General features: G+C 39.2%; 1 protein-coding gene across 2 annotated transcripts in view; it reads right to left on the bottom strand.

Moving 5' to 3' along the window:
• agbl4 (AGBL carboxypeptidase 4) overlaps positions 1-25653 on the bottom strand; it is a 754546-nt gene that overhangs the window by 84811 nt on the left and 644082 nt on the right. For both annotated transcript variants that reach the window (XM_057841339.1, XM_057841338.1), the window contains exon 8: positions 512-601. In XM_057841339.1, the coding sequence (XP_057697322.1) occupies positions 512-601 (90 nt within the window). The remainder of the gene's footprint in view (positions 1-511; positions 602-25653) is intronic.

The raw sequence follows: 25653 nt of genomic DNA, 5'->3' as shown, positions 1-25653 counted from the left end.
AGTAGCGTTTCTTCATCACAAATCTACTCAAATAAAAGTAAAAAGTATGGCTTGGTAAAACGAGTCTTAGAAGTTAATTTTTCTCCAAAAGTTACTTTTACTGTTAAATTTACATGACACATTTACTGTTACATTTACTTGAGTAACAAAGTAAATGTAACGCGTTACTACCACCTCTGCTCATTGGCTGCCACCCAAACATGAGCATTCACAACCAGTCCTCCCTGTGTAAATGAATTTGACCTCTATCGTTGTCACTGGTAGGCAATAACATCAACATCCTAAGTGGCCAGAAGATGGAGCTACTATGTTGAAATATCACCATCCCTCCAGTACTGCCTTTGTAGTCACAAGATGCTTTTGATGCCAAAGACACAATATTACAATACGATTTACCGCTGTGCGTTTCTCACTTGCACATTTGGCTGATGAAATTGTCGACTTCATCAAACGCTACCGAGAGCAGCGCGACGGCATCTCAATCACTTTCCAAATGAGAGCGGGGGCTTACCTTGACAGACAAACGAGGCAGGAGACTCTCCAGGGTGAACGCGAGCCGTGAGGAACACCAGTTTCTTCTCCTTTCCTCCATTCTGCTGTTCTAAGATGCAGAAAGAGTGAAAAGAAGGCATTCTGGTGAACTACCATCTCACAGCCTTGGTGCCAACATCGCTATTAATATTCTGTAAGAGAAATAGACTTGGGGTCAAGCCATCCTGGCTCGTCTTTTTTGCAGCAGATACGCTTGGATCAAATATGAAACCGAGCAGAGACTATTGAATTTAATCGTACAGTAGACACTGCACAGCTCAGGGTGAAACCTTGGGGAAGATTTTAGAAGAATTGATCTCCCATGTGAATCACTTTGATTTTGAATACAGTATGTGTGAAGTTCTGGTAGAATGGACAGGTTCATTCATTGTAGAAATTGGTATTTTCAAACTTGGGTTAGGGATCCAAAGTATAGTTTCAAAGTAGTTTAGGGTTTCAAATTAGGGCGTTCAAATTAAGGGCAGGGTTCCCAAGTAGTGTTTCAAAGTTCAAGTTTAGGCTTCAAAGTAAGGTTTTAAACTACTGTAGGGTTAGAACTAGAAATGTCCCGATCGGGTCCGATCACGTCATTTTCAAAGTATCGGAATCGGCAAAAATAATATCGGCCATGCCTTTTTAAAATATATAAATATATATTTTTAAATTAAATCGTTTTCTAATTGTATTTAACGTTACAGACAAAATATGTTACACTCATCCAGAGTCTTTAGTTTAGGCTTCTGGTAGGGTTATCAAATTTATCGCGATAACGGCGGTAATTAATTTTTTAAAGAAATGTATCAATTTAAAATATTTAATGCAATTAATGCATCCGTTGCACGACCCACTCACGCATTGTCGCGCTCAATCTGTAATTTTACCTATATAGAGAGCTAAAAGGCAGCATAAAATGAGTAGAGTGAATTTTGGCAGCCTTTGGAGCCTTTTTTTAATTGGCTACAGCCTTACAATCCCTCTTCCTATCATTAGAAATATCATGGGAAGCAATGTGGCGAAGCAAGGTAGCAATTGATCTTTTCCTTAACACCTTATGTTATTTCCCAACGCAGAGAAGATATATGAATTGGTAGCACTACGCACAGTCATGGTTCCACTTCCCATCATGGATTTGGGCATGGCTACAGTATCATTTACTGAAAGCTCAACAAATACACTAGATGGCAATATTTAGTCTCAATATACAAAGTCACAAGTCTTTCTTTCCATGGATCCCTCTCACAGAAAGAATGTTAATAATGTAAATGCCATCTTGAGGATTTATTGTCATAATAAACAAATACAATACTTATGTACTGTATGTTGAATGTATATATTCGTCTGTGTTTTATTCATTTTTTTCTTAATGCATTGCCAAAATGTATATGATTGGGAAAAATTATCCGGAATGATTGGAATTGAATCGGGAGCAGAAAAAAAGCAATCGGATCGGGAAATATCGGGATTGGCAGATACTCAAACTAAAACGATCGGGATCGGATCGGGAGCAAAAAAACATGATCGGAACAACCCTAGTTAGAACTCCAAAGTATGGTTTCAAACTACTGTAGGGTTAGAACTCCAAAGTACGGTTTCAAACTAAGGCCAAGGTTTCAAATTAGGGTTAGGGTGCAAAAGTAAGGTTTTAAAACTAGGGATACAAAGTAGGGTTTAAAATAGGGATGTCCTAATCGCACATTTTTGCACCAGAGTCCGAGTCACCTGATTTTGAGAATCTTCCGATATTGAGTCCCGATCAGGTATTGGGGGAAAAAAACTTAAACATTTTTAATAAATTGCCGACCGAGGCGCCACTTATGGAGTGGGTTTTGCACTGTTGGTCTACCGTTGATAGCCAGTTTTGAATATAATATGTGTAATGGCCAAAAACACCTCTGACCATACCTGCTGTTTCTGTTGAATTATCAAATATAAAACTATTTTTTCCTGTTGAATGTTTATCCTAAAAAGTTGAATAAATATTACCAGGCTTCAAAACTGTTCGGGAAGCAAGTTTGGTTTGTCAATAGAACATCAACATGACAAATTTTGACAAAAAAATCAGGTCCAAAATGTTCATCATAATTGGTCAGTGCAGAAAACAACAATTTGGACCTTGAAATTACGGTGTCCTGAAAAAAGGGACCAAACCAGGCCATTGTAAACAATTTTTCTTTGAAATCTAGAGGCATCATCAAAGGCATGCAAATTCAGACAAAATAGGCCCAAGTGTTAAAGGGTTAAACAAGGATTAGGGTTCTAAAGTAGGGTTTAACGTGCATATGACAGGTTTATAAAAAGTCTTAAATAGCATTATTATGTGAATTAGAATAATATTTTGAGACGATTCAACTATATACAACAATTTGGCAAAGACCAGATGAAGAAAAATTAGTCTTTTAATCTGCTGTTTAGCCCCGCCTGCCTTTATAGCGCTCTAGTGTCCCCAAATGGAGGATGGACTCATGGAGGGTCATGAGTTCATCTGATTAAGAATTCTGCCCATCGAAGGGGGAATATTCATAACGAGGAAAATGCGACGAAGAGAGAAGCAAAATGTCATTGTTTCAATCTATCTACTACAATATTTTTACAGGGTATTCTTTTTATCCAAGTATTTTTCCCCAATTGCTAAAGAAATGGTATGGTCATGACAAATAACAGTTTTGTGCTACATGGAATATGAAATATCAAAAATGCATTTATTCAGTAGGACATGGCAAAATTACTCCATAATGGTCAAAACTGTCGACTTTTTGGCACCTCCTGAACGAAATTTTATGCAACGGGAGTTAGTTGGCTTTTGTCATTTCCCTGCTACGGCATCGAAGAGCGTAAAAAAACCAGGAGGCGTGACAACTAGCCGACATGCTAACCCGAACCGAGTGACGTCTCAAAGTCTTATTTTCACTTTTCGAAGCAAAAAATCACACAAAACTAGCCTGGATCATATCACACGGGGGCGGGGTTGTTGATTGTCTTCACCGATCGGCAACCCGCCCGGGGGCGAGCAAGTTACCGCTCGTCACTCCCCTGCTGCGGGCAGGAGAGCTCGTCTGGCGGGGAAGCAGCTGGAGAATGACCGTCGGACAAACCGGCCGACGTTGGAGGAGTGCGTAGCTGCCACACGGTCAACACGAATATGGGTGTAAATTTATGCTTACAAACACGGTGAAGAGGTAATCAGTGAGCGTGCAATTCTTGTGTGCAGCTAACAAGGCAGGATGTGTCTGAGGAGAACTTTTCTACATGGCCGTCCATGATCAAACGTAAGTAAATATTCTTTTATTTAAAGAAAGTTTGTAGTGTTTACTTCGTAATTGCTGTATTCAAGGCTATATTTTACATAAAGTTCCAATTTCTGATGAGGTGGAACATTTGACAGAACAACGGGCACAGGACGATGGCAATAAGCAGAGTATAGCGCTCTCCCAGGTGGGGTCGTGCAACAAGCCGCCGGTTGTCGGCCGAGTGGCAGTCTCGGTGGACAAGGAGCATAAAAACGTCTGCCATGATCCCAGTATTTGACATCATACAAAACACGATGTTTACTCACCTCCTCGTAAGTCTAATAGCCCCACAGTTGTCGCACACTTGTTTTGGCCGATCTTGGGGTGAACGGGAACTTTTTGAAACCCAAAAAGGCTCACACGCCTCTACCTGGTGCAGCTACAAAACCCTGAAGCCGTTTGGCTGGCGTGATGCGAAAAATAAACAAATTGATCTGCAAAATCAGCGGAATGCAGTTCATCTGCATGCTATAATGCAATGCTGTATTGTAAGATGCTGACCCAGGTGATGTCATATTCGCATTCGTCCTAAACCCGAGACTGGAGCCGGAAGTCACTTATTGTCATGGCGCAGGATTCAAAAATTGAATAAATAAAACACATCCAAGCGGTCCATTTCATTCAGGAGCATACAATACTGCGTGAAATATGAAATAAATATGCTTTTTGGTGTCATACACACTTTAAGGTTAGCATATGTTCAAAAAGTGACTAATTTTGGAGATAGTTTTTAACAACTTTGGCTAAGATAAACTTGAAAGTTTTTAAGTCAAAATGGGAAATTAAATGAATATATCATGTTACACAATCACAATTAGATTTCAGGATTGTGGAGAATTGCTGCTGGGGAAAAAAGTTCATAAAAGAGTATTCAAATATTTTCCTTCATGATCAAAATTCTTTTCATATTGAATAAGAGCAAATGATCACACTTGGAACAGCACAAATCAGCATCTGGAATCCTTTTTTGTTGTTTTTCTCTCTTTTAATATGATAAACGATGTTAATGACAAGTTAATGGTAGTTGCAGAATAATTTCCGGTTGATTAATGGACTAGTTAAATACGTTTTTCAGCTTTGGAATAATAAGGCAGTGGAGCTGTGTGATTTCTCCCATGCGACACATCATCAAAGAAATGTGAGGATAGTAATGAGAAAAAAGTGAAGATTAAATATAGTGAGAAAAAAAAGCATATTATACTGATGCAGTGAGGAAATCAAGTCATGTACTTTACATATTAACACATACATATACTCGACAATCATTCATGGTTTAATGGTTTTTCATTTCTCATGTATTTTAATTACTGCCATGTTGAGTATATAGGGTTAATCCCACTGCGGGTCTTTTTTTTTTTTTTTTTTTTTTTAAAGAAAAACGTTGGAACCAAATGCAATTAAAAACAAGAACAAGAGTGGAAAGCTGTGAGGTGTTGCTATTTTCTTGCCAGTGTTTCTTCCCTAATCTGTTGCTAATTGATGCCAGTGGATGTGTGCCTCATTGCTATACACAAACTTAATATCATATTGATTTGCCCGCCTCTTTCTGCTGAGCGGAGAAAATGCTAATTAGCTAAAGGCTAAGTACTTGTCCTTCCCTTTAATTGCAATTTAACATCAGAGCAGCATGTGTGTGTACGTGTGTGTATATACGTCTCAGAGAGGTTGTAAACAAAAAAAATGTTGTTCCATTTAAGTAGTTTCTATCAGATTTTATTGCTGTTTTTTTCCTTCTCTTTGCCCTTCAGAGAGACAAATGGCTTTGCCATTCAGGGGCTGCAACAGAGTAGGTTCGGCTCTTTTGCCTTAAATGTGAGCGCTCACGGTTCCGGCCCGCTGTTGAAGCTCAACTGCTGTGAAATTCTATCACATAGAAATTTTATACGTGGGCTAGGGTGGCCATTTCCTCGACACTAAAAGTGAGGACACTTTGCGGCATTCAATAAGGAAGAAAAAAAAGCGCAACATCAAACTCAAGTCTCCTCCACAGAATGATACAATTTTCAACATGATAAGCATGGCATACATTACAGTTATTCTAAGATACTCTAATGAATCAGATTGCATGGATTCATCAGGTTGCAATGTTGGGTTGATGTGTTGTGTTTTAAATGCTGCTCCTAAAGGCTCCCTACCACTAACTTGGGTGAGAGAGGGAGGGGTGGATGAGTTGGCGGAAGCGCAAAGGCTGTTTTTGTTTTTTTGTTCTATTGGGGTTGGCTACAACCTACAATAGTTATGTTCTGTGTAAATAAACCATTGAAAACCATAAGGAAGTTGGCGTTGTCCCTGTAGACGCTACAATACATACGTTGTTCATCAGAAGACAATTTATCTATGATATACTGTATGTAACAGAATAGACCCTACCCACGTGACGTCACAACTCCGCCCTCCTGACTGGTGCCGCCCAATTGTCCGTCAACACATCGTGTTTACCTGTTACGGCTAGGTACATTCCTCCTATTTACGGCGTGTTTTTCTGCTCGTTAACATTAATAATCAAAATGGTGAAGGTGTGTGTGGCGGTCGGTTGCAATAACAGAGAAGATAGACGGAGAGACTTGAAGTTCTACCGGATTCCGAGAGACCCGGTGAGGAGAGCGAGATGGGCTGCTGCAATTCGACGAGAAAACTGGGCTCCAAATTATGTAGTAGTCATTTTATATCTGGTAAGATGCATTTAATATATATTTAGAGGGTTTTGGGCTGACAACCACAATTAAGATCATTGCTAGGCTAATCGCCAACAACATACACGTATGTATGTAGTGAGAGTGCTATCGCTAAACCATATAAACATTAAAAGCCCTAGCTCCATTGACAAATGACATGAAATACATTAGACTTGACAGTGGATGTTAGCAAGAACAAAAGATTTTGAATTGAAAATTTCGTAACTCACCTTTCCAAGCACAAGATAGATTCCTGCCGAATTTTCGTGGACGAGGACCTGTTCCACCCAACCAGCAACGAAGTATTTATAAGCCTCCAAGCTCTTAAAGTTTTTCAAACTTTCGTGAGAATAGGCTGATTTTGTGTGGACAAGATAGTTGTAAATATCAGGGTAGCTAGCAGATGTCAGGCAAAGACGGTGAAGACAGCGGGTCGAAAAACATCGATTTAGGCATCAAATATGGATCTGGCGAATGGATAAACTGAAGCTTTTCCACATAACGCCTTTTATGCAACGCATCCAATGAGTTTACGGCATCGGAAAGCAAGTCTTCCATGAAATGCATTATAAATTGCTCGATCAATTGAGACCATTGATAATACAGACACAAAATGACGGACAATGGGGCGGAACAATACAGCGATCACGTGATTTTGTGACGTCGGTGGGTAGGGTCTATAAGTTTCATTCCCTCTTGCAAAGTGCAATTCCACAAAGTAGACCATTTATTGCTTTAATCGAACAACTAAATTTGCATAAAAATAAATGAATCCAAAGATAAAATCTTGGCTTTTATTAGAACTTTAATGTAAACTTTTTTTGTAAACAACAAGACAAAAAGAAAACGGCGGAAAACACTCAGGTGACTTGAAGTTCCGCTCTTAAACCCTCAATTTGGCCTAGTTTCAGAATTTCCGATATGCATGTGTGATACATCATTGGAAAGCTTAAAATCTCAATTTTCTGGGGGACTGGGGGAAGATTCAAAACGGGATAGTAGCCAGCTAGTGTCAAAATTATGATTTATTGCCCTTAAGCCACGTCCCTTTGACACCGGTCAAAGAAATATGACATGTCAGCCCCGCCCTGCCCCTTTTTACACCAGTCAAAGAAATATGGTTATAGGATGTCTTTGAAGTTTGAATGGCGTGTAGGTGTGAGATCTTGCGTTATTTAATCTGTAAAAACATAGTGCTGTAGAGTGATGAGGGTGTAAAATAAAAACATAATAAAGCTAACTGTCAATTTTAGCTCAGTAGTCATTGCTGGATAAAACACCAAGTAGCGCTGTTCCCCAATGTGTTCCAATACAGCTGGTATCATACATTTATTTTGAACACTGCAAAAACTCAAAATCCTATTAGGACTTACAGTTTAGACTAACCTAAAATTTAACTAGAACTTAAAAATAGCTTGACACAAATGGAAATTCAGTTGGAACATGTGGGAAAAACAACTTTTAAGCGATGTTTGTTATCAAGCGTAATGACAGTTTTAGGTAAGAAACAAGATTTTTTAAAATTTTTATTTAAGATCTAGAAGTTTTTTGAGTGAAAGCAGTGAATTAGTTTTTTTTTCTAGTCACATCTGAGATGCAATTGTTGGCTGTTTTCAACAATGTACATTGAAAATGAAGACATTGATTGACTGAAAACAGTTCAATATTAGATGAAATGTCTTGTTTTCTCATGTATATTTATAATTGCTCTTTACCTGAAAAAAAAAAAAGTTTTATCCGACTACTTGATTAATCGATAGAATTTTCAGTCAAATACTCGATTATTAAAATATTCAATAGCTGCAGCCCTCATACAAACTTTAACTTTCAAATGCTGTGAGAAAAAAAATCCCTTTTCCTGTTGTACTGAAGCGTGACTTGTGTGTACCGTCACACCCCTAATATATATAGCTATATTTTTAAATATGCATGTGAGGCTTGAATCTCTTCCCTCTTCTATCTTTGCTCACACACGGTTTACAGATATGTCATTCAAGAAAAGTTTAGGGCAAGTGACTATTTTTATTAATAAAACAAAACCAAATTATTATTATACTGTAGCATCTACATGGATGCACTATGCCCACTTGGTGGTGATAATGCATACTGAACAGGAAAACAGTCCATTATTTTCAATTAATTTTACCCACCTGAACGCCTCGAACTGAATGTACAAAGTCTCCCACGCCTTTAACATGATGCTTGCCACACTAAATGCTAATGCTAGCAAGAACGTGAATGCTATGCTAAATGCTCCGAGCCACCTAGCATCGCGTTTGCAGTGGTGTCACAACCCACCCCCCCTCTCCGGCTCTGTTCTCGCTGTGTCTCTCAGACATTTTTCGCGTCATTCAACCAACGCAGTAACGTATAGTAACGCACGCCTTTACATCCTCAGTAACGGTAACGGCGTTGTTACGATGGGAAATGAAATTAATTAGATTACTCACTACTGACAAAAATAACACCGTTAGTAACGCCGTTATACTCTAAAGGCGTTATTAACAACACTGCCAACAATTACTCCAGAGTCAAACTTGGTTTAGTGGCTAACCGCTAGCATGCTACCACAAACAAATAACAAATGAATAATCTCACCAATTTCCACCTGTCTATTATTTGTATTGATGACAGAAAATGGCTTATCTATGGTAGTGGTACCTACAAGTTAACAGCATATTTAATATTGAAGTGAAATATAGGGTTGCCAACACTCCCGGATTGGGCGGGACTAGGTATGGGAATCGAGAAACGGCTCCTATAAAGCACCGGATCCGTGTGTTTCAATTCCATGGAATCGTTTGGCAGTTTATCTAACAATTCTCTTATCAGTTCCAACCAGCACGAATTACTTGACGTAACTTCTATTTTTTCTCCACTGATGGAGACACTATGGCTACGTTCATACTACAGGTCTTAATGCACGAATCCGATTTTTTGTCATATCCGTTTTTTTGGCGTGCCCGTTCAAACTGCCTTTATCCATTGAGACCGTTCAAGTATTACGCATGCGCACTAATTCGCAGTCCGACACCCGCTAAGCAAGAAGACCCGCATGCGCAGAACCATCAAAACAAATGACAGACGTCATCCGTCTTTCCAGGGATATCATATTTTGCTTTTCAAAAGGTGGACACAAATAACAGACATAAATAATCCCCGTTTAGGCAAATATTCAAAGTTTATATGGATCGATAGCATGCACGCACTGTCCGTGCACGTCACACACACATACGGGCAGTTTGTCCCGACTCTCGGCCGTGGAGGCAATGTTGAAATATTGCTCACTTGGAACAGAGAGAAAACTGAGCATTCTCAGGCTTATCCTCAACCCATTTTTATTTTTTATGACTGTTGTCAAGCTCAGCTCTTCCTCAAAAGCCGCGTTCACTGCAAGCTAGGCGCTAATAACGCACAGGTGCATCGCTACGGTAACGATTCTCTTGCTATTTGATGACGTAATTGCTGCATTAAATCCGATTTGCGGGACTGGACAGTTCAGACCGCCGCGACAGTCTGGAAAAATGTGGCCCAGATCGGATTTAGACCACATACGAAAGTGACCCAGATCGGATTTGAAATGGTCCCGTTCTATGCGACTTGTCATGTTCAGACCGTCAAGTTAATGCCTCACTCGAGTCGGAAAAATACGAAAAAATCGGATTCGTGCATTAAGACCTGTAGTATGAACGTAGCCTAAAAGTCCAGAAAGATCACATATCACATAACTTCCATGTGTGGTCTGTACCGACTGGTGACCATCAAACTTTACACATCTTCACCTTTAGAAAGTTTGTGGCCCCACAATGTTGCACCACAGGTGACAACTTTCCTGGTCACACTGGCTCCGTTGCCCTTGCTACTTCATCAACACAATCTCTTGCAGCAGGCGAGTGGAGCTTACAATAGATCCACTGCTTATCCCACATCGCTGTCTGTATGTCTGTGTGTGTCACTGTCTCTCCTCGGGGCTCTCGCTAATGCTCTCTCCACGACGTTTTTGTGTTTATGTGCTCGTCAGGTGCATTGCTTTCTGGCTGTGCCCGGCCAAGCATTGTAGCACTAAATGAAGTTGCACTCCTACATAAGCAACCCAATACCCAGAGGTGACCTGCAGGAAGCAAGAAGGAAAGAAAATAACATGCATATACGTAATGTTTTGGTCTAGGGAAGGGATAAAGTGAAGGTTAAATTGAGACAAAGTGCTGCATAACTATATGCCGACCTGTAGATAGACCTGTAGATGGCACTCGTGATCAGTTTCCAGGGGTTTCTAGGGATGAAGGGATATTGTTGCCATACACAATAAGCCTGGAATGCGTCATAACTTGTGGAAATTTTGGTTGTTTAAAGTATTACCTCATTCACTGCCATTGACAGCTATAGACATCCAATCCATTTAAATTGGGAAGGTTGGCATTGAGTGATCATGTTTCACTGCCATTGCTGGCGATAACACATCCAATCCGATTGAACATCTATTACTGTCAATGGCACCGAATAAGTTAAAATGGGACAGTTTCTCTAGTTATTTACGCAGATATACAGTACGTAAAATCGTTAAGTTATGTAGAATCAACAACAACAAAAAATATATAGTATTGGCCCGTATATAAGACAAGCCTGATTATAAGACGACCCCCTCTTATTCAAGACTCAAGTTAAGCAAAGATTCCATGAATTAAAAAAAAACAACGTATTGGCCAGAATATAAGACGGCCCTGATTATAAGACGACCCCCACTTTTTCAAGACTCAAGTTTGAAAAAAGACTTTTTGAACACCAAATTAATTTTTATACAGAAAATAATTACAGTACATCCGAAACAAATGATTATAACAATATATTTGAGAGTCAAAGCATGTTTTTTTTTTGCCTTGTTCAAATCTTAAGATCTGAACATAAATATGTAAACTAAAGTGCAATGACATTTGTAAATGAATGGCTTCTGTTTTTTGAAATGTAAATAAACCAATCTATTGTGATAAAAAAAAAAAAAAAATAACATAAATGCATTAACCATCAAAGTGAAGTCTAACTGTAACTGTAGTTTTGAAACAAATCTGAATAAGGAAAAAAAATGCAATAAAAAATGCAAACCAGTTAAACTTGAGAGTAGCTGAGATCTGTCATGACAGAACATCGCTTCAATGATATCCTTGCCATCTAGCGTCGTGAATGGGGAGAGTAGCTGAGATCTCTCATGACAGAACATCGCTTCAATGATATCTGGCGCCATCTAGCATCATGAATGGGTATAATATCTAGACCGCGAATATAAGACGACCCCTTATTTCAATGCAAAAAAAAAACGTCTTGTATACGGGCCTATACGGTATATTTAGATGTAAAAGGTTAACATCCATCCATCTATCCATCCATCTTCTCCCACTTATCAAAAATATAAATTCTTGAGACTGGTTCCGTTTGAGGGTGGATTATAATAATTATACATACAGTGCCCTCCATAATTATTGGCACCCCTGAAAAAGATGTGTTTTTTAGCTTCAAATATTTTTTTTTAAAAATTCAAATAATATGGGACCTAATGGAAAAAAAGAAAAAAATTCAATGAATACAAGTGCATTCATTCAGTGGGGAAAAATCCCACATAAAGAAAAAAAATTATTTGACATCAAATAATGTGTGTCACAATTATTAGCACCCCTGGTGTTAATACTTTGTACAACCCCCTTTTGCCAACAAAACAAGGTCTGGGGACTGAGATGGCCACGGGAAGAGCTTGATTTTGTGTCTGGTGAACCATTTCTGTGCAGATTTGGCCATATGTTTAGGGTCATTGTCTTGCTGAAAGACCCAGTGACGACCCATCTTCAGCTTTCGGGCGGAGGGCAACAGATTTTGATTTAAAATGTCCTAGTATTTCAAAGCATTCATGATGTCATGCACCCTAACAATGTTCCCAGGGCCTTTGGAAGCGAAACAGCCCCACCCCCATACTTCGCAGTGGGTATGAGGTGCTTTTCAGCATGCACATCTTTCGTGGCACGCCAGACCCACTTAGAGTGTTTGTTGCCAAAAAGCTCAATCTAGGTCTCATCTGACCAAAGCAAACGGTCCCAGTGTGTATTTTTGTGTGTAAAAAAAACGCTAAAGACGAATAAATACGTATTTGGGACTCTGAAGCAATTAAAAATGAAGATATTTATACGTTTTTGGGAGCAAATGAGTTAAAAAAAAATGTAATGAAGTAAAATATAAGCCTGATTATTCTCAGTTTTTGCTATGTGCGCCAAATAAGCAATATTTCAATATTGCTTACATGGCTGAGTCGGGGCAAACTGACACACACACATAAGTGGCTTAAGTGTGCGTCATGTACGCGCGTGCATGCGTTCTATCAATCCACATAAACTTTGAATGTAAGACTAAATGGGGATTATTAATGTCTGTTATTTGTGTCCTCTTTTTTGGAAATCAAAATATGATCTCCCTGGAATGACGGATGACAACCAGCATGTGTAGTAATTTGTTTTGATGCTTTTGCGCATGCGGGTCTTCTTGCTCAGCGTGTGTCGGACTGTGAATTAGTGCGCATGCGTAATACTGGAACGGGCTCAATGGACAAAGGCAGTCTGAACGGGCACGCCAAAAAAACAGATATGACAAAACATTTGGAATTGTGCATTGAGACCTGCAGTATGAACCTAGCCTGACTGGCATCACAAAATGGCCATGTTTGTAAATGGTGTAGGTTTTTGCATGTAAACATTATTTTATTTTTCGAGGTCTGACAAATTCGCGGTTAACACACTAAAATAGTTTGAGCAACCATCTTTCGCAAATTCACAAGAAGGTAATTTTTAAAGGTGTGGTTTATCGCTTTAATTTTTGCTAACTAAAATTGATCTTCAGGGTTAACAGAATTAGAGTATATTCTCATTAATATCTAATGCAACTCCTTCCAGGAGCTCACCGCTGAACTGAATTAAAAGGGGAAAAAAAATCTCTTGACTTGGGTGTGACTAATTTCAGGCTTAGGCATCAACCGTACTTTGAATAAATTGAGTTTATTGTAAATGAACCAACATTTTTCTGTAGGTTGTTTGATGATGTGTTCCTACATGGTCTAAATCCTTATCATGTGGAAGAACTAGAACGAGTACGAACAGCAGGAATTAGCATCTGGCATACATTTTTCTTTGATAAACGATCTTAACGATAACTTGATCGTAGTTGCAGAATAATTTCCTATTGATTAATGGATTAGTTAAACAAGTTTGTCAGCGTTGGTGTAAATTAATTCTTTCCCCCGCTGCGTGTGCCTTGGAACTCATGAAATTGCACACGTGCTTTGTTATTATGAAAGGAAACCATTTATTTGAGTCTGCACAAGTCATGTTCAGATTGTATTTTAGCAGAAAAACAAAGGAAAAACTGCATATTTAACATGAACTTAGGCTATTTTGACTAAGGTGTGTGAAGGGGTGTTAAACTGCAGTGTTGTAAAAAACACAAAAACAACAACAACAAAAAAACCCAGAAGTTTAAAAATTGAGAAAGTGAAGCAAAAATATACGCAGGGGAGGGGAAGCTGCGACAATGACTGAGTGAGTGAAAGCAGCAGAAACTCAAATTATGCCCACTCGGCATATTTCTCACCTGCCATTGTCCCGTGCGGCACTCTACGGAACATTACTGCTCCATCTCGAGCGACAAGAAAAAAATGAAAGCATGTCAAAGTACGATCAGCTCTGATAAATATGCAAATTGGCGTAGAGCAGCAAAGTGGCCGTGGAAGGAAGAAAAAAAACAGAAGTCTATAAATGAGACAGATATTGAAGGTCACTTCTCAATGTGCTGGTCAGCTCTTTGCATGCGGCAGCTTTGCAAGGAACTTTCGGGTTCAAATTTGCGAATTGCGTGTGACGTGATGTAATTAACTGAGTTCCTTGTCATCATTTTTTGGAGCCGTTACCTGACCAAGACCTTCACGGAGAAATGGCAGCGTTGAATTGATCTTAACATATTCATAGGTAGAAGGAACAAAATCTTTTATTTTGAGGAATTTTACATTTAAAGTTGAGGCTAGTGCTTGTAATTTAACTGCAATAGCCAATGGTCAAATTACACTATGATATTATCATGGTCACAATGATTTTGAGTTTGCAACATTTAACATATTTAGTGGACTAGTATACGGCACATCAGTGTTGTTTTCGTCAATAATGACGATAACGGAAATATTTTGTCAACGAACGAGTTTTTCATGACGATGATGTCACGATGATGTGCTGAATACGTGTCTTGGTGGACTAAAACAAAACGAGATGGATGTCAGTTGTCGTCTGACGACACTAGAACGGATTGAAAATGGTTTCCGTAAAAAAATTACAATGTGTGATATTTTTATTGCATGTGTAGTTAGAACGCATTTTGCATTGTTTGGTCGTGTCACTCATGTCTCTCATGTGTCCCCCCACACTCACACACACACAGGCCTAAGCATGTGTCCATTCCAGGCTCCTTTTGTGAAACGTGTCAGGTGCCGCTTGGTAAGTTTTGTTTTCTTATCTTGGCAATGCCATGTTGCTTTAGCATATAGAGGTCTGTGCTGAGTGATCATCACACACTAAACTAACTTGTAGCATTATCATACTGTTCGCTTTAGTATTAGCATTTAGCGCGGTGACAGTGTCTTCTTGAAGATGAGCCGAAAACGTGTCTTGGGAGACTAAAACATAACGATATGGATGCATGTTGTCGTCTGACGACACGAGAACAAAAGGAAAATTCGCCATAGTTTCCGTCATAAATTCACAATGTGTGATATTTCTTATTGCATTTGTAGTTAGCACGCATTTAGCAGTGTTTGGTTGTGTCACTAATGTGATGTCCTCTGCCTCCCCCTGACCCTCACACACATACTTACTAGCCTGTGCCCATTCCAGGCTCCTTTAGTGAATATATGTGTAAGGTGCTGCTAGGTAAGTTTTGTTTTCTTATCTTGGTTATGCCATATTGCTTTAGCATTTAGAGGTCTATGCTGGGTGATCATCACACACTAAACCAACTTGTAGCGTTAGCATAGCGTTGGCGTTAGCATTAGCATTTAGCGCGGTGACTCTGTGTCTTCTTAAACTCTTGGAAAACATTTTACATACGGTTTGTGGTGTCCAGATGAGTTTAATTAATTGCAAATAATGTGCTGTTTTCCTGCTGAGTGTTTATTATCATGAAAATGGTGATGTCCTTGTAGACTACAGTCATGTGCTCGTCTGTCATGTTCATTGTTGGAAACCTTTTATTTATCTATTTATTTATTAATGGACTAATCCTTTTGAAGTTTAGAGATGAAAACATTTGGAGAATTGTCGACTAAAACTAGACGAAGATGAACACATTTTGAAATGACTAAAATATGACTAAGACTAATCAGTATTTTCATTCAAAAAAAGACTAATACGAAAATTAAAATGGCTGCCAAAAACAACACTGCGGCACACTTTTTTGCAATAGTTTGCAATAGCTGGTCCTGTGAACCGGCACAATTGGACGCGCCCACTGTGGCTAACCTGATTCTCAATCTGCAAACACATATGGAAACTGTTAGAATTGTTGTGCATCCAGTTAACATCAATGCTTTCCTTATTTTAGTTAGTCACCAGATAGGATAACTTCTGTCTAGCCAGCCTTTCCTTTGTTCTGGGCCATGTCGCCCCCATGTAGTCTATGTATTCTATTCTATGCTCTACGTTGCTTTCCTGCCCCTCCCATCCTATTGTTTGCCCCTAAATAAAGAGAGTTGCTACCACAACAACTGGAGAGAGCAACTACTGACCTCCACAAAAGCTACATCAACTTCCTGCGTGTTCTTTTTCGCTAAGCTAGTTGTACATAAACCCTGCTTCAAATCTAACAGAAACACTCTACTAATGACAGTGGTGTCATAAGACTGCCATAAGACCGTCATTAGTATGACATGACACTCTCGTGGGCATGAATGAATGCTGTGTCATCTGGCAAAATTATGTCACCAACTCCATTTATGTCCAGCTCGGATCATTTACATCCATTCAAAAGTGAGATAATTTGCCAGATGGCACAAAATGACAACGGTCATAAGTATTCATTAATGCTCACAGCAGTGTCATGTCATAATTATGATGGTCTTATGACAGTTTGATGGGGCTACTGTTCAATAAAGTGTTATCAAATACCATAACTAACTATTTATGAAATAACTGGAACAGTATCTGAGGAAATGATTAGCACAGAACATGAATTTTGATTGTTATTTACAACTGTAGCGCTGCAATGCATGCTAGGAGGAATGTTGGACGACAAGTGTTTACAGCAGAGGTTGACTGTCTACTCCAAGGGAGCAGCGATGGCCAAATGAAGCTTCTTGAAGCAATGAAATGGTGGTTCATTTGGTCTTATGACATCTTATGATGCTGCCGTCAAATAGCAATTAATGAAACAACTTGAACAGTAACTGAAGAAATAATTAGCACAGAACATGAATTTTGATTGTTATTTACATATGTTATCCTGCAATTCATGCTAGGAGGCATGTTGGACGACAACAGTGTTTAGAGCAGGTGGCAGCAGAAGTTGACGGTCTCCTCCAAGGGAGCAGCGATGGCCAAATGAAGCTTCTTGAAGCAATTAAATGGTCGTTCATTTGGTCTTATGACATCTTATGATGTCGCAGTCAAAAAAAGTTTTACTGGTTAATATCTTTTGGTGTAAATATCCCATAATATAGTGAGGACAGCTGCGGCATTTAGTCAGTGCGGCTTATCTATGAACAAATGCCGTTTTCATGTCAAATTTGTTGGGTGGTGGCATATAGTCAGGTGCGCCTTATAGTCCGAAAATTACAGTAGTTGTTTTTGGAATGTTGGCATCTGCTATAATTCATGTATTGCGAGCTAGGACTTAATAAACATTTTTAGGCATCTCTTGTTGAAAAATATGAAATGAAGCCTAATAGTGTTGAATCTCTGATGCCATTGATTTCTCTTCAGCACGGTACAGTGTTCTGGAGACGGCGACAAAAGACAAAAATAAATTATTTCAACTCAACAATACACTGAACATTATTGTAATTATTCTCTTCAGGCAACTTGTTCATTTTCCAATTTTACATTATTTTTAGAAATTAAAAAGAAAAAGAAAGAAGGACTCCTGTTCCATCCAATCTTTTTTTTTGAATTTTTATAGCCATAAATCATGCACAAGAAAACCAAGTGGAGAAAAACACAATTTCTTATTGGTGCGTTAAAACAAGTTTAGAAATCTGAGAATTGAAGGACACAAGACTGCGACAATAAAGCATACGCAAGTCTATAACAGACTTAATGGAAGATACAACCTTTTAAGTCTTTGGAATGCTTTGAGGAGAGAAAACGTGCCTTGGAGATGTGTGTACAATAAAAACACAATGTCACTCTGGCCACAGCTTTATGCCACATTATACTATAAGTCACAAAGCAAGGCCTCGATGTCTCTGCTTCGCCGCTCTCTCGGCTCCGTCGCTTTTACGTTGCAATAAATTAGTCTCACTTTGGAGTGATGGCAACAAGACACGCTTGGCCCCCCCGCTCAGTGCGTCACGTCCAAGATGGGCGTAGGCTGTAAATTTTTCTACAGAGCCTTGGAATGACACGAGACTCTGTTTACTGCCCAGCTGAGCGAACCCGGAGAAGCCTCATGAGAACCGTGTACCTTGTCCATGGCACTCTTGCTCCACTGGTTGACATTAAAACAAGGACAGCCACTGAGAAAAAAGATGCTCAAACAGGGGTGTCAAACTTACAGCCTAGGGGCAAATAGTGGGACAAAAAAATTGCAGGCCCCTATTTTTGGTCAGAACGTTCTTACAGAATCATGGACCATGGCTGTTTTGTTTTTGTTTTTTTTAAGTTTTTTATCACGACCAGTACAAGATACCATAGCTAGTTTTATGTAGTGTTTGTCGACAACCGTGTCTCCATTTATCACTCCTCTTGTCCGCTGCGGAAACCATCATCCGTAGACTTCATAATGTATTGACGGGACACGGGGCGGATTCATAGGGGACCTATCTCCGTCAAGGCTGACCGAGTGGAAAAACAGACAAAGAGCTTTTTACGATGAAAATTCTTGTGAATAAAGGCTTAAATCCCTGAGTTCTTTATACGTAGGTAGGGACGTAAAACAGTCTCGATTCTCGGTTAAAAGCAAAAAAAAAAATCGGACAGTTAGCATTTATTCAACGTAAACATGTCGAATGTGCTGCTAGTCTTTAGGCGCTGCCTTTTCAGCACAAAGAGCTTTTTATGCTTAAATTCTTGTGAATAAATGCTTAAATCCCTAAATTCTTTATAGATATGAACGTAAAACAGTCTCGATTCTCGGTTAAAAGCAAAAAAAACGGGCAGTTAGCATTTATTTTAGGTAAATATGTTGAATGTGCTGCTCGTCTTTAAGCCACTGTGGCGCCGCCTTTTCATCACAAAGAGCTTTTTATGCTGAAATTCATGTGAATAAATGCTTGAATCACTGAATTCTTTATAAATATGGACGTAAAACAGTCTCGATTCTCGGTTAAAAACAAAAAAAAACGGGCAGTTAGCATTTATTTTACGTAAATATGGTGAATGTGCTGCTCGTCTTTAAGCCACTGTGTGCCGCCTTGTCACCACAAAGAGCTTTTTACGTTGAAATTCTTGTGAATAAATGCTTAAATCCATGAATTCTTTATAGATATGGACGTAAAACAGTCTCGATTCTCGGTTAAAAGCAAAAAAAAAAAAAAAAAAAAAAAACGGGCAGTTAGCATTTATTTTATGTAAACATGTCGAATGCGCTGCAAGTCTTTAAGCCACTATGGCGCAGCCTTTTCACCACAAAGAGCTTTTTATGCTGAAATTCTTGTGAATAAATGCTTAAATCCCTGAATTCTTTATAGATATGGACATAAAACAGTCTCGATTCTTGGTTAAAAGCATAAACACGGGCAGTTAGCATTTATTTTACGTAAATATGTCGGATGTGCTGCTAGTCTTTAAGCCACTGTGGCGCCGCCTTGTCACCACATAGAGCTTTTTACGTTGAAATTCTTGTGAATAAATGCTTAAATCCATGAATTCTTTATAGATGAGGATGTAAAACAGTCTCGATTCTCGGTTAAAAGCAAAAAAACAGGCAGTTCGCATTTATTTTACGTAAATATGTCGAATGTGCTGCTCGTCTCTAAGCCACTGTGGCGCCGCCTTGTAACCACAGACAACTTTTTACGTTGAAATCCTTGTGAATAAATGCTTAAATCCATGAATTCTTTATAGATATGGACGTAAAACAGTCTCGATTCTTGGTTAAAAGCAACAAACCGGGGAGTTAGCATTTATTTTACGTAAATATTTCGACATATAACACCAATGCTGTAGCGGCTAATTTCTCCCATTGTTTTTTTCACGTTTCAAAATGCATGCATGGTACGAAAAATATAATAATTACCTTGAATCCTCGAACAAATCACTCCTTATACAACCCTTCCTGTTTGTATGCAGTACAGCTTTCGTACGTTTTCAACCTAAATCCGGCGTTAGGTCATTGCATGTGTTTGAGAAGAACTAAGACCAACTGCCAATACCTGAAGCAGAGTGTGGGACGGCCCCCTAGGAAAAGGCGTCTGTCCCGTCAATATAATTATGAAGTCAATGCATCATCCATGCTTCCATTACATCAAGACTCGATCCATTGGAAGCCCCTTCCAACATACATACCTGACTATACTGACCTACCCTATTCCAAATCACACCTCAATCCCCACCCAGTGTTGCCAACTCCCTAGTAAGGAAAGTAGCCATTGGTCGTCCTAAAAGTAGCTAGAATAGGCTAAATGATGCCTAATTTTCATTATTGGCAATTTGCATGTAATTGTAATGGACACAGTAGGAGAGAGGAATAACGTCATTGAAAAAGCAAAAAGTCCGTTAAAAAAAACACCAGAAAAAAATTGCTAGATTTGTCGCTGGTGGCTTTTGACAAAGTTGCTCAGAGGCTTTGGAAAGTAGCCCGATTGGCAACACTGTATGTGTGTGTGTTAAGATGTAATTTTGAGTGATATTTAGGTTTTGTAAAACTCATGTGTTACTTTTTTAAACTAGGTTTTATTTGTTGAAGTTTTGCAGTGTCTTTGAGTCTCTTAAACGTTTTTTTTTTTTTTTTTTTACCCCAAAATTGAATTCAGGGCTCAAGAATCCTCCTAAATGGGAGCATTTCACCCCTAAAATTTGCCATAACGCAAGTACATTTTTCCACCTGTGCAAGTTGGACTTTTGCAGATTAAAACATGTTTTTTTTTTTTTTTAAACATTATTCTTAAATTTTTTTGTGGCTGACAAACGTCTACTCCAAACTTAAGGCTAATTGTTGGCGGCAATGCGCAAACAAGTTGCTAAAGCATTGCATTTATCAGTGAAGTGAAGTGAAGGAATAGTATCTTTACTATTTAGTGTTTGTATTACTCTAACGTACCAAAATAAAATAAATAGCATTTATATCAAAGTTTAAGGAAAACAAGCAGAATATATTAGACATAGGGCATAAGAGACACATGACACCTCCTGACCACGGAAGCCCAACGCCATGCAGCTGACTGAGCAAGATTGACACTGACTACCAGGTGATAGGCAAGACATCTACAAGCCCACGTCTGCAACACCAAATCCCGCAATCAGCTCTTCAGGACAGTCTAGAACAAATGGCGGGACGTCCTGCACTACCACAACATCCGATAACAAAAAAAAAAAAAAAAACCTCTAAGTTTGATAGCTCAGTCCCTCTCAGACGGTGAGGTGCGCCGAACCTCCCACATCAATTGCCTCATTAACTGTGACCCAGCAACGGTGACACACGAACTTGACTGCCCAAATCTGCAACAGAAGAAGACCCAAACACACCCTTCTTCCTGTCCACAGCCCGCCCCACGAGAGCCTACAAAAAGACTGGATATTTAACTAATCTTTGTCATTTTTGTTGGGAATATTTTGTTGAATTGTGATATGGTGACTCTGGAACGAGTCTGCGTCCTCGCCTGGGTCTGATGCGGTTTTGCCTTGCTGTTTGATTGCTGTCAACATGAATAAATTGTCAACATGCGTTTGGAAGCCTTTTTCCAGCTTTCAAAATGAAGTCAGTACAAAGGGTTAAAACTAAAGGGGAGCGTGCGGAGTTTGGCCTTTTGACTGGGTTGTTAGAGTCTCGCCGGCCCGGGTCGTTGGAGCTGCGCCAGTGCGGGTCCGGCGGTTGGACTGGCGTGATTATGGCAATCTGGCTAGAAGGTCAGATTCCTTCATACAGTAAAAATGAGTGAAAATGAAAATATTGACTGGGGTCCTTTAGCTCATGAAAAGTTAAATTCAAAACTCATTAATGTTGTTTGAGACCAACTTGACAACAAACCAAAATTGTGGGCGGGAGCGGGCACAACAGGACGTCAAGTAGTGTGATCTACGGTAATCGTTGCTAAAAGTCACACCCAATCAATTGTATGACATCTTACAAGTGGAGCCAAATAAACAACATAGAGTATCGGGAAGTGATATCACTTGATTTATCAGTTTTATTCTTACTACAAAATAAATATTTCTTGCAATAGACTTGCAAAGTCAAGATTCTTTTCTGAATTTCATCATTTTGACAGCGCCATTGTTTAGTTAGGCTTGCATGAAATCTCGCAAAAACCAACGAAATCAGAGCAATATCGCGCTCAGAAATCCTACAAGGGACGAGTTTTAAAAGTATTAGTATTTAACGTGAAAAATAGCAGGGCTTCAGACTGCGACCAAATGGTCTCATTTTGCGACTAAAATTAGTGCCAGTACAAGTATTTTTTTTTTATCTACTCGCACATGCGCGACCAGTAACATTGTAGGTTTTTTGTTGTTGTTCTTGATAAACTTCTTCACGGTTAAATCCAGTAATGTAACGAGCTGGTTTGCCAAGGAAAATACAACCGAAGAAAAAAGGTGGAGGAGGGGATGTGTGGAGCGGGTCAGGGGCTCGACACACGGGACGCGTTTAGAGATGGCGAATTGCGGAAGTCATCGCCATTGCGTTGAAAGCTAACACACGGAGAGCGATGCGACTGCAGTGGCAAGCAACACGCACCGCGCTCTGCCTGTATGTCATCGCGCTGATCTGATTAGCTATGAAATCAGTGTTGTTAATAACGGCGTTACAATATAACGGCGTTACTAATGGCGTTATTTTTTTCAGTAGTGGGTAATCTAATTAATTACTTTTCTCATCTTGGCAACGCCGTTACCGTTACTGAGGACAGAAAGGCATGCGTTACTATGCGTTACTATATTGGTCGAAAGTCTGAGGGAGACGGACTCACCGAGACGAAAGTGCAGAGCAGGAGCGGGGAGGAGGCAAGAAAGTTGTGACGCCGAACAAACGCGATGCTAGGTAGCTCCAATAATTCATGTTGTAGCCGATAGCCGACAAACTACGCCCGCATGTTATGGTAGATATGGTAGACATGGTATATATCACATGTACTGTATATAGATATAACTAGATGCAAAATGACAGCCGCCATCTTAAAGCAGTAGGCTTTTTAGGACGGCTCTGTTGTAGAGAACCTTTCTCGCGAACCTAAGTAACTTTTTATCTAAAAGACTTCTAAATCGGCAAAATCTTGATTTGAATCTATCTTTAAATGATGAAACAGTTTTAAAACTTTCATATGTCGAAAGTAGAGAGAAGGGAACTAATGCAATAATGGGAGCAATTTTAACAGCTTTTAACAGTTGATTCAGGATAAAGGGTAAATTAGGGTAAAGAATTGGGCTCGGGCCAATTGTACCTAAAACCTCCACAAAAAACTTCACATAGTATGGCCAATGTTTTTTTTTTTTTTTTTTTTTTTTTTTTGAGGGAAAAAAAAAAAAAAAAAGTAATTATCACCAATTACTTTGCCAAGTAACTAATTACTCTTACATTCAGGTAATTGAGTTAGTAACGCAATTACTTTTTGGGAGAAGTAATTTGTAACTATAATTACTTTTTTTCAGTAAGATTAACAACACTGTAAGAAATTGGAGAGCATCTTAAAATTTTCGGTCTTTTCTGAGCGCCAACAACTTCCCAATCTTTTTTATTTATGTCACGGAAATCATACCGAGAAGTATCATAAAAGTATGTGCTGGTCGCACACTGCTAAAATGATACGCTCCTCTACATTGATAAAGTGTGGCGTGTGGATGTCAATTTCCGGGTTGGCCAGTGTCCTCTCAGGTGATTTGTCGATCAATAAATCAGTTGCTGCTTGGTTGTAATGCCAAGTGATAGCGACAGAAATAGAACAAAATTCCCATGTTTAACTAATTTCTAAGTAGTATACTGGTTGATGTCAAAACAGAGAATATAAATATAATATTAATAAATTTGTAGTTTTAAGCATATATTATAAAAATATTTATCAGTTAAACAGTGAAAATTCGAGAAAAATTTTGCATGTTGATTTACAGTGTCTGTCGCTGAATCTTCTGCTTGCGCCCCTAAAACTTTAAGCTAACTTTATTGTTAGTCTGGAGCCCTGGTATTATTCTTTTTTTTCATTCATTTTCCATGCCACTTTTCCTCACGAGGGTTTTGCACTGCTGGAGCCGATCCCAGCTAATTATGGGCAGTAGGCAGGGTACACGCTGAAGGCTGGAACCCTTGATCTCACAGCTGTGAGGCATACGTGCTAACCACTCATCTGCCGCTTCTTCTTCTTCCTCGTCAGTTAGCCAAAGAGAATTAGCACTAGATTGAAATGTAATTCCGAAGTGACATCATGTGGAAAGAAATATCCTGTAATGCAGTCCTAGTCATGTCTGTCTCAAAACTTGCTATGGTTGGCGACCAACGCAGCCAATTTCAGGAAAAGTGGGAGACAATATGTATTTTTTTTCTGAGGGTGGGGGGAGGGCACCTTAGCGTGTCTTATATGCACAGAGAAATTTAAACAGAAAGAAAGTTGTAACATAAGACTCATTACTAAACTATACATACTGAGCAGTAAAATGAGAGAAGGGACCATGTAAGCTGATTACTTTCTTTCAGTAACGAGCAATTTAACGCGTTCATTTTTCCAAACCAGTAATCTGGTTAAAGTTAGTTTACATAGTGTCTGAACTTTACTATTTTGTTATTGCCTCATAATGTATGTAGAATGAAGAATATTGTAGTCATGTACGAAGAGCATTTCGAATAAAAAAAAAATGCTAGAAACGTTCCCGGTACGTGTTTCCATGGTAACCACTCACAGCTACTTCCCGTTTTGGTCTCGAGTTACACGCGCTAAGTGTTGTGGGACTGAGAAAGGCGCGGGGGCCAGACGGGTGCACATTCGAGTCGAGTGTTGAGATGTGAGAGAGAATGTTGACCTGTGTACATCCATGACTGAACATGTTTTTTTCCTTCATTCTGGAGGGTAAACCTCTAAACCCCTACATGTGCGGCCGTTTCGTAGCTTTGCCGTTGCAGCGACGGGCAGTCATCGCTCCAAGTCGGCAAGCTTTGTTTACATCATATTCTTGTTGCACATTTATGCCGTGAGGTGATGTGTTCGTTTAGCATCTTTGGGATGTGTTGTTAGTCCGATTGAGTGTAAAGTGCTTAGTTGATGCCACGTTTTGTGACTGTGTGTGTGTACGGCGAACTTCTGGGTTGTGTGCGCGCAAACGCGCTTGCCCAAACCTTTGTGTTTATTGCACTGTGCAATTCATTTGTGTGTTGATGATTACTGTGCAGTCAATTTGCATTGTTTTACATTGGCACTGATATGCTGTTAACCCTAACCCAAAATTCAGAATTTTTGACATTAGGCCTAATCTTTGAGTAAACTGGGTTTATTTAGTCGGTGGAGTTGATTTCAACAAATTTCATGTGGGGTTTAATTAGTCGGTTGAGTTGATTTCAACAAATTTCATGCAGTTTGTCAGTTATCTGTTAGCCGCTCCGGAACCCTGAAACTAAGATAGCACTAGTCAATGGTGGTTGAAATCAATTCCATCGACTAATTAAACCTCCGCTAACTCGAAGATTAAGGTTTATGTGAAAAATTCAGATCTTCCCCTTTAAATTCAATTATCGGAAAGTCACTTAGAGTGGGGCAAAAAAGTATTTAGTCAACCACCAATTGTGCAAGT

This window comes from Corythoichthys intestinalis, chromosome 7 (genome assembly GCF_030265065.1).
Source record: "Corythoichthys intestinalis isolate RoL2023-P3 chromosome 7, ASM3026506v1, whole genome shotgun sequence".
Classification (NCBI taxonomy): domain Eukaryota; kingdom Metazoa; phylum Chordata; class Actinopteri; order Syngnathiformes; family Syngnathidae; genus Corythoichthys; species Corythoichthys intestinalis.
This window is presented reverse-complemented; position numbering and strand designations above follow the sequence as displayed.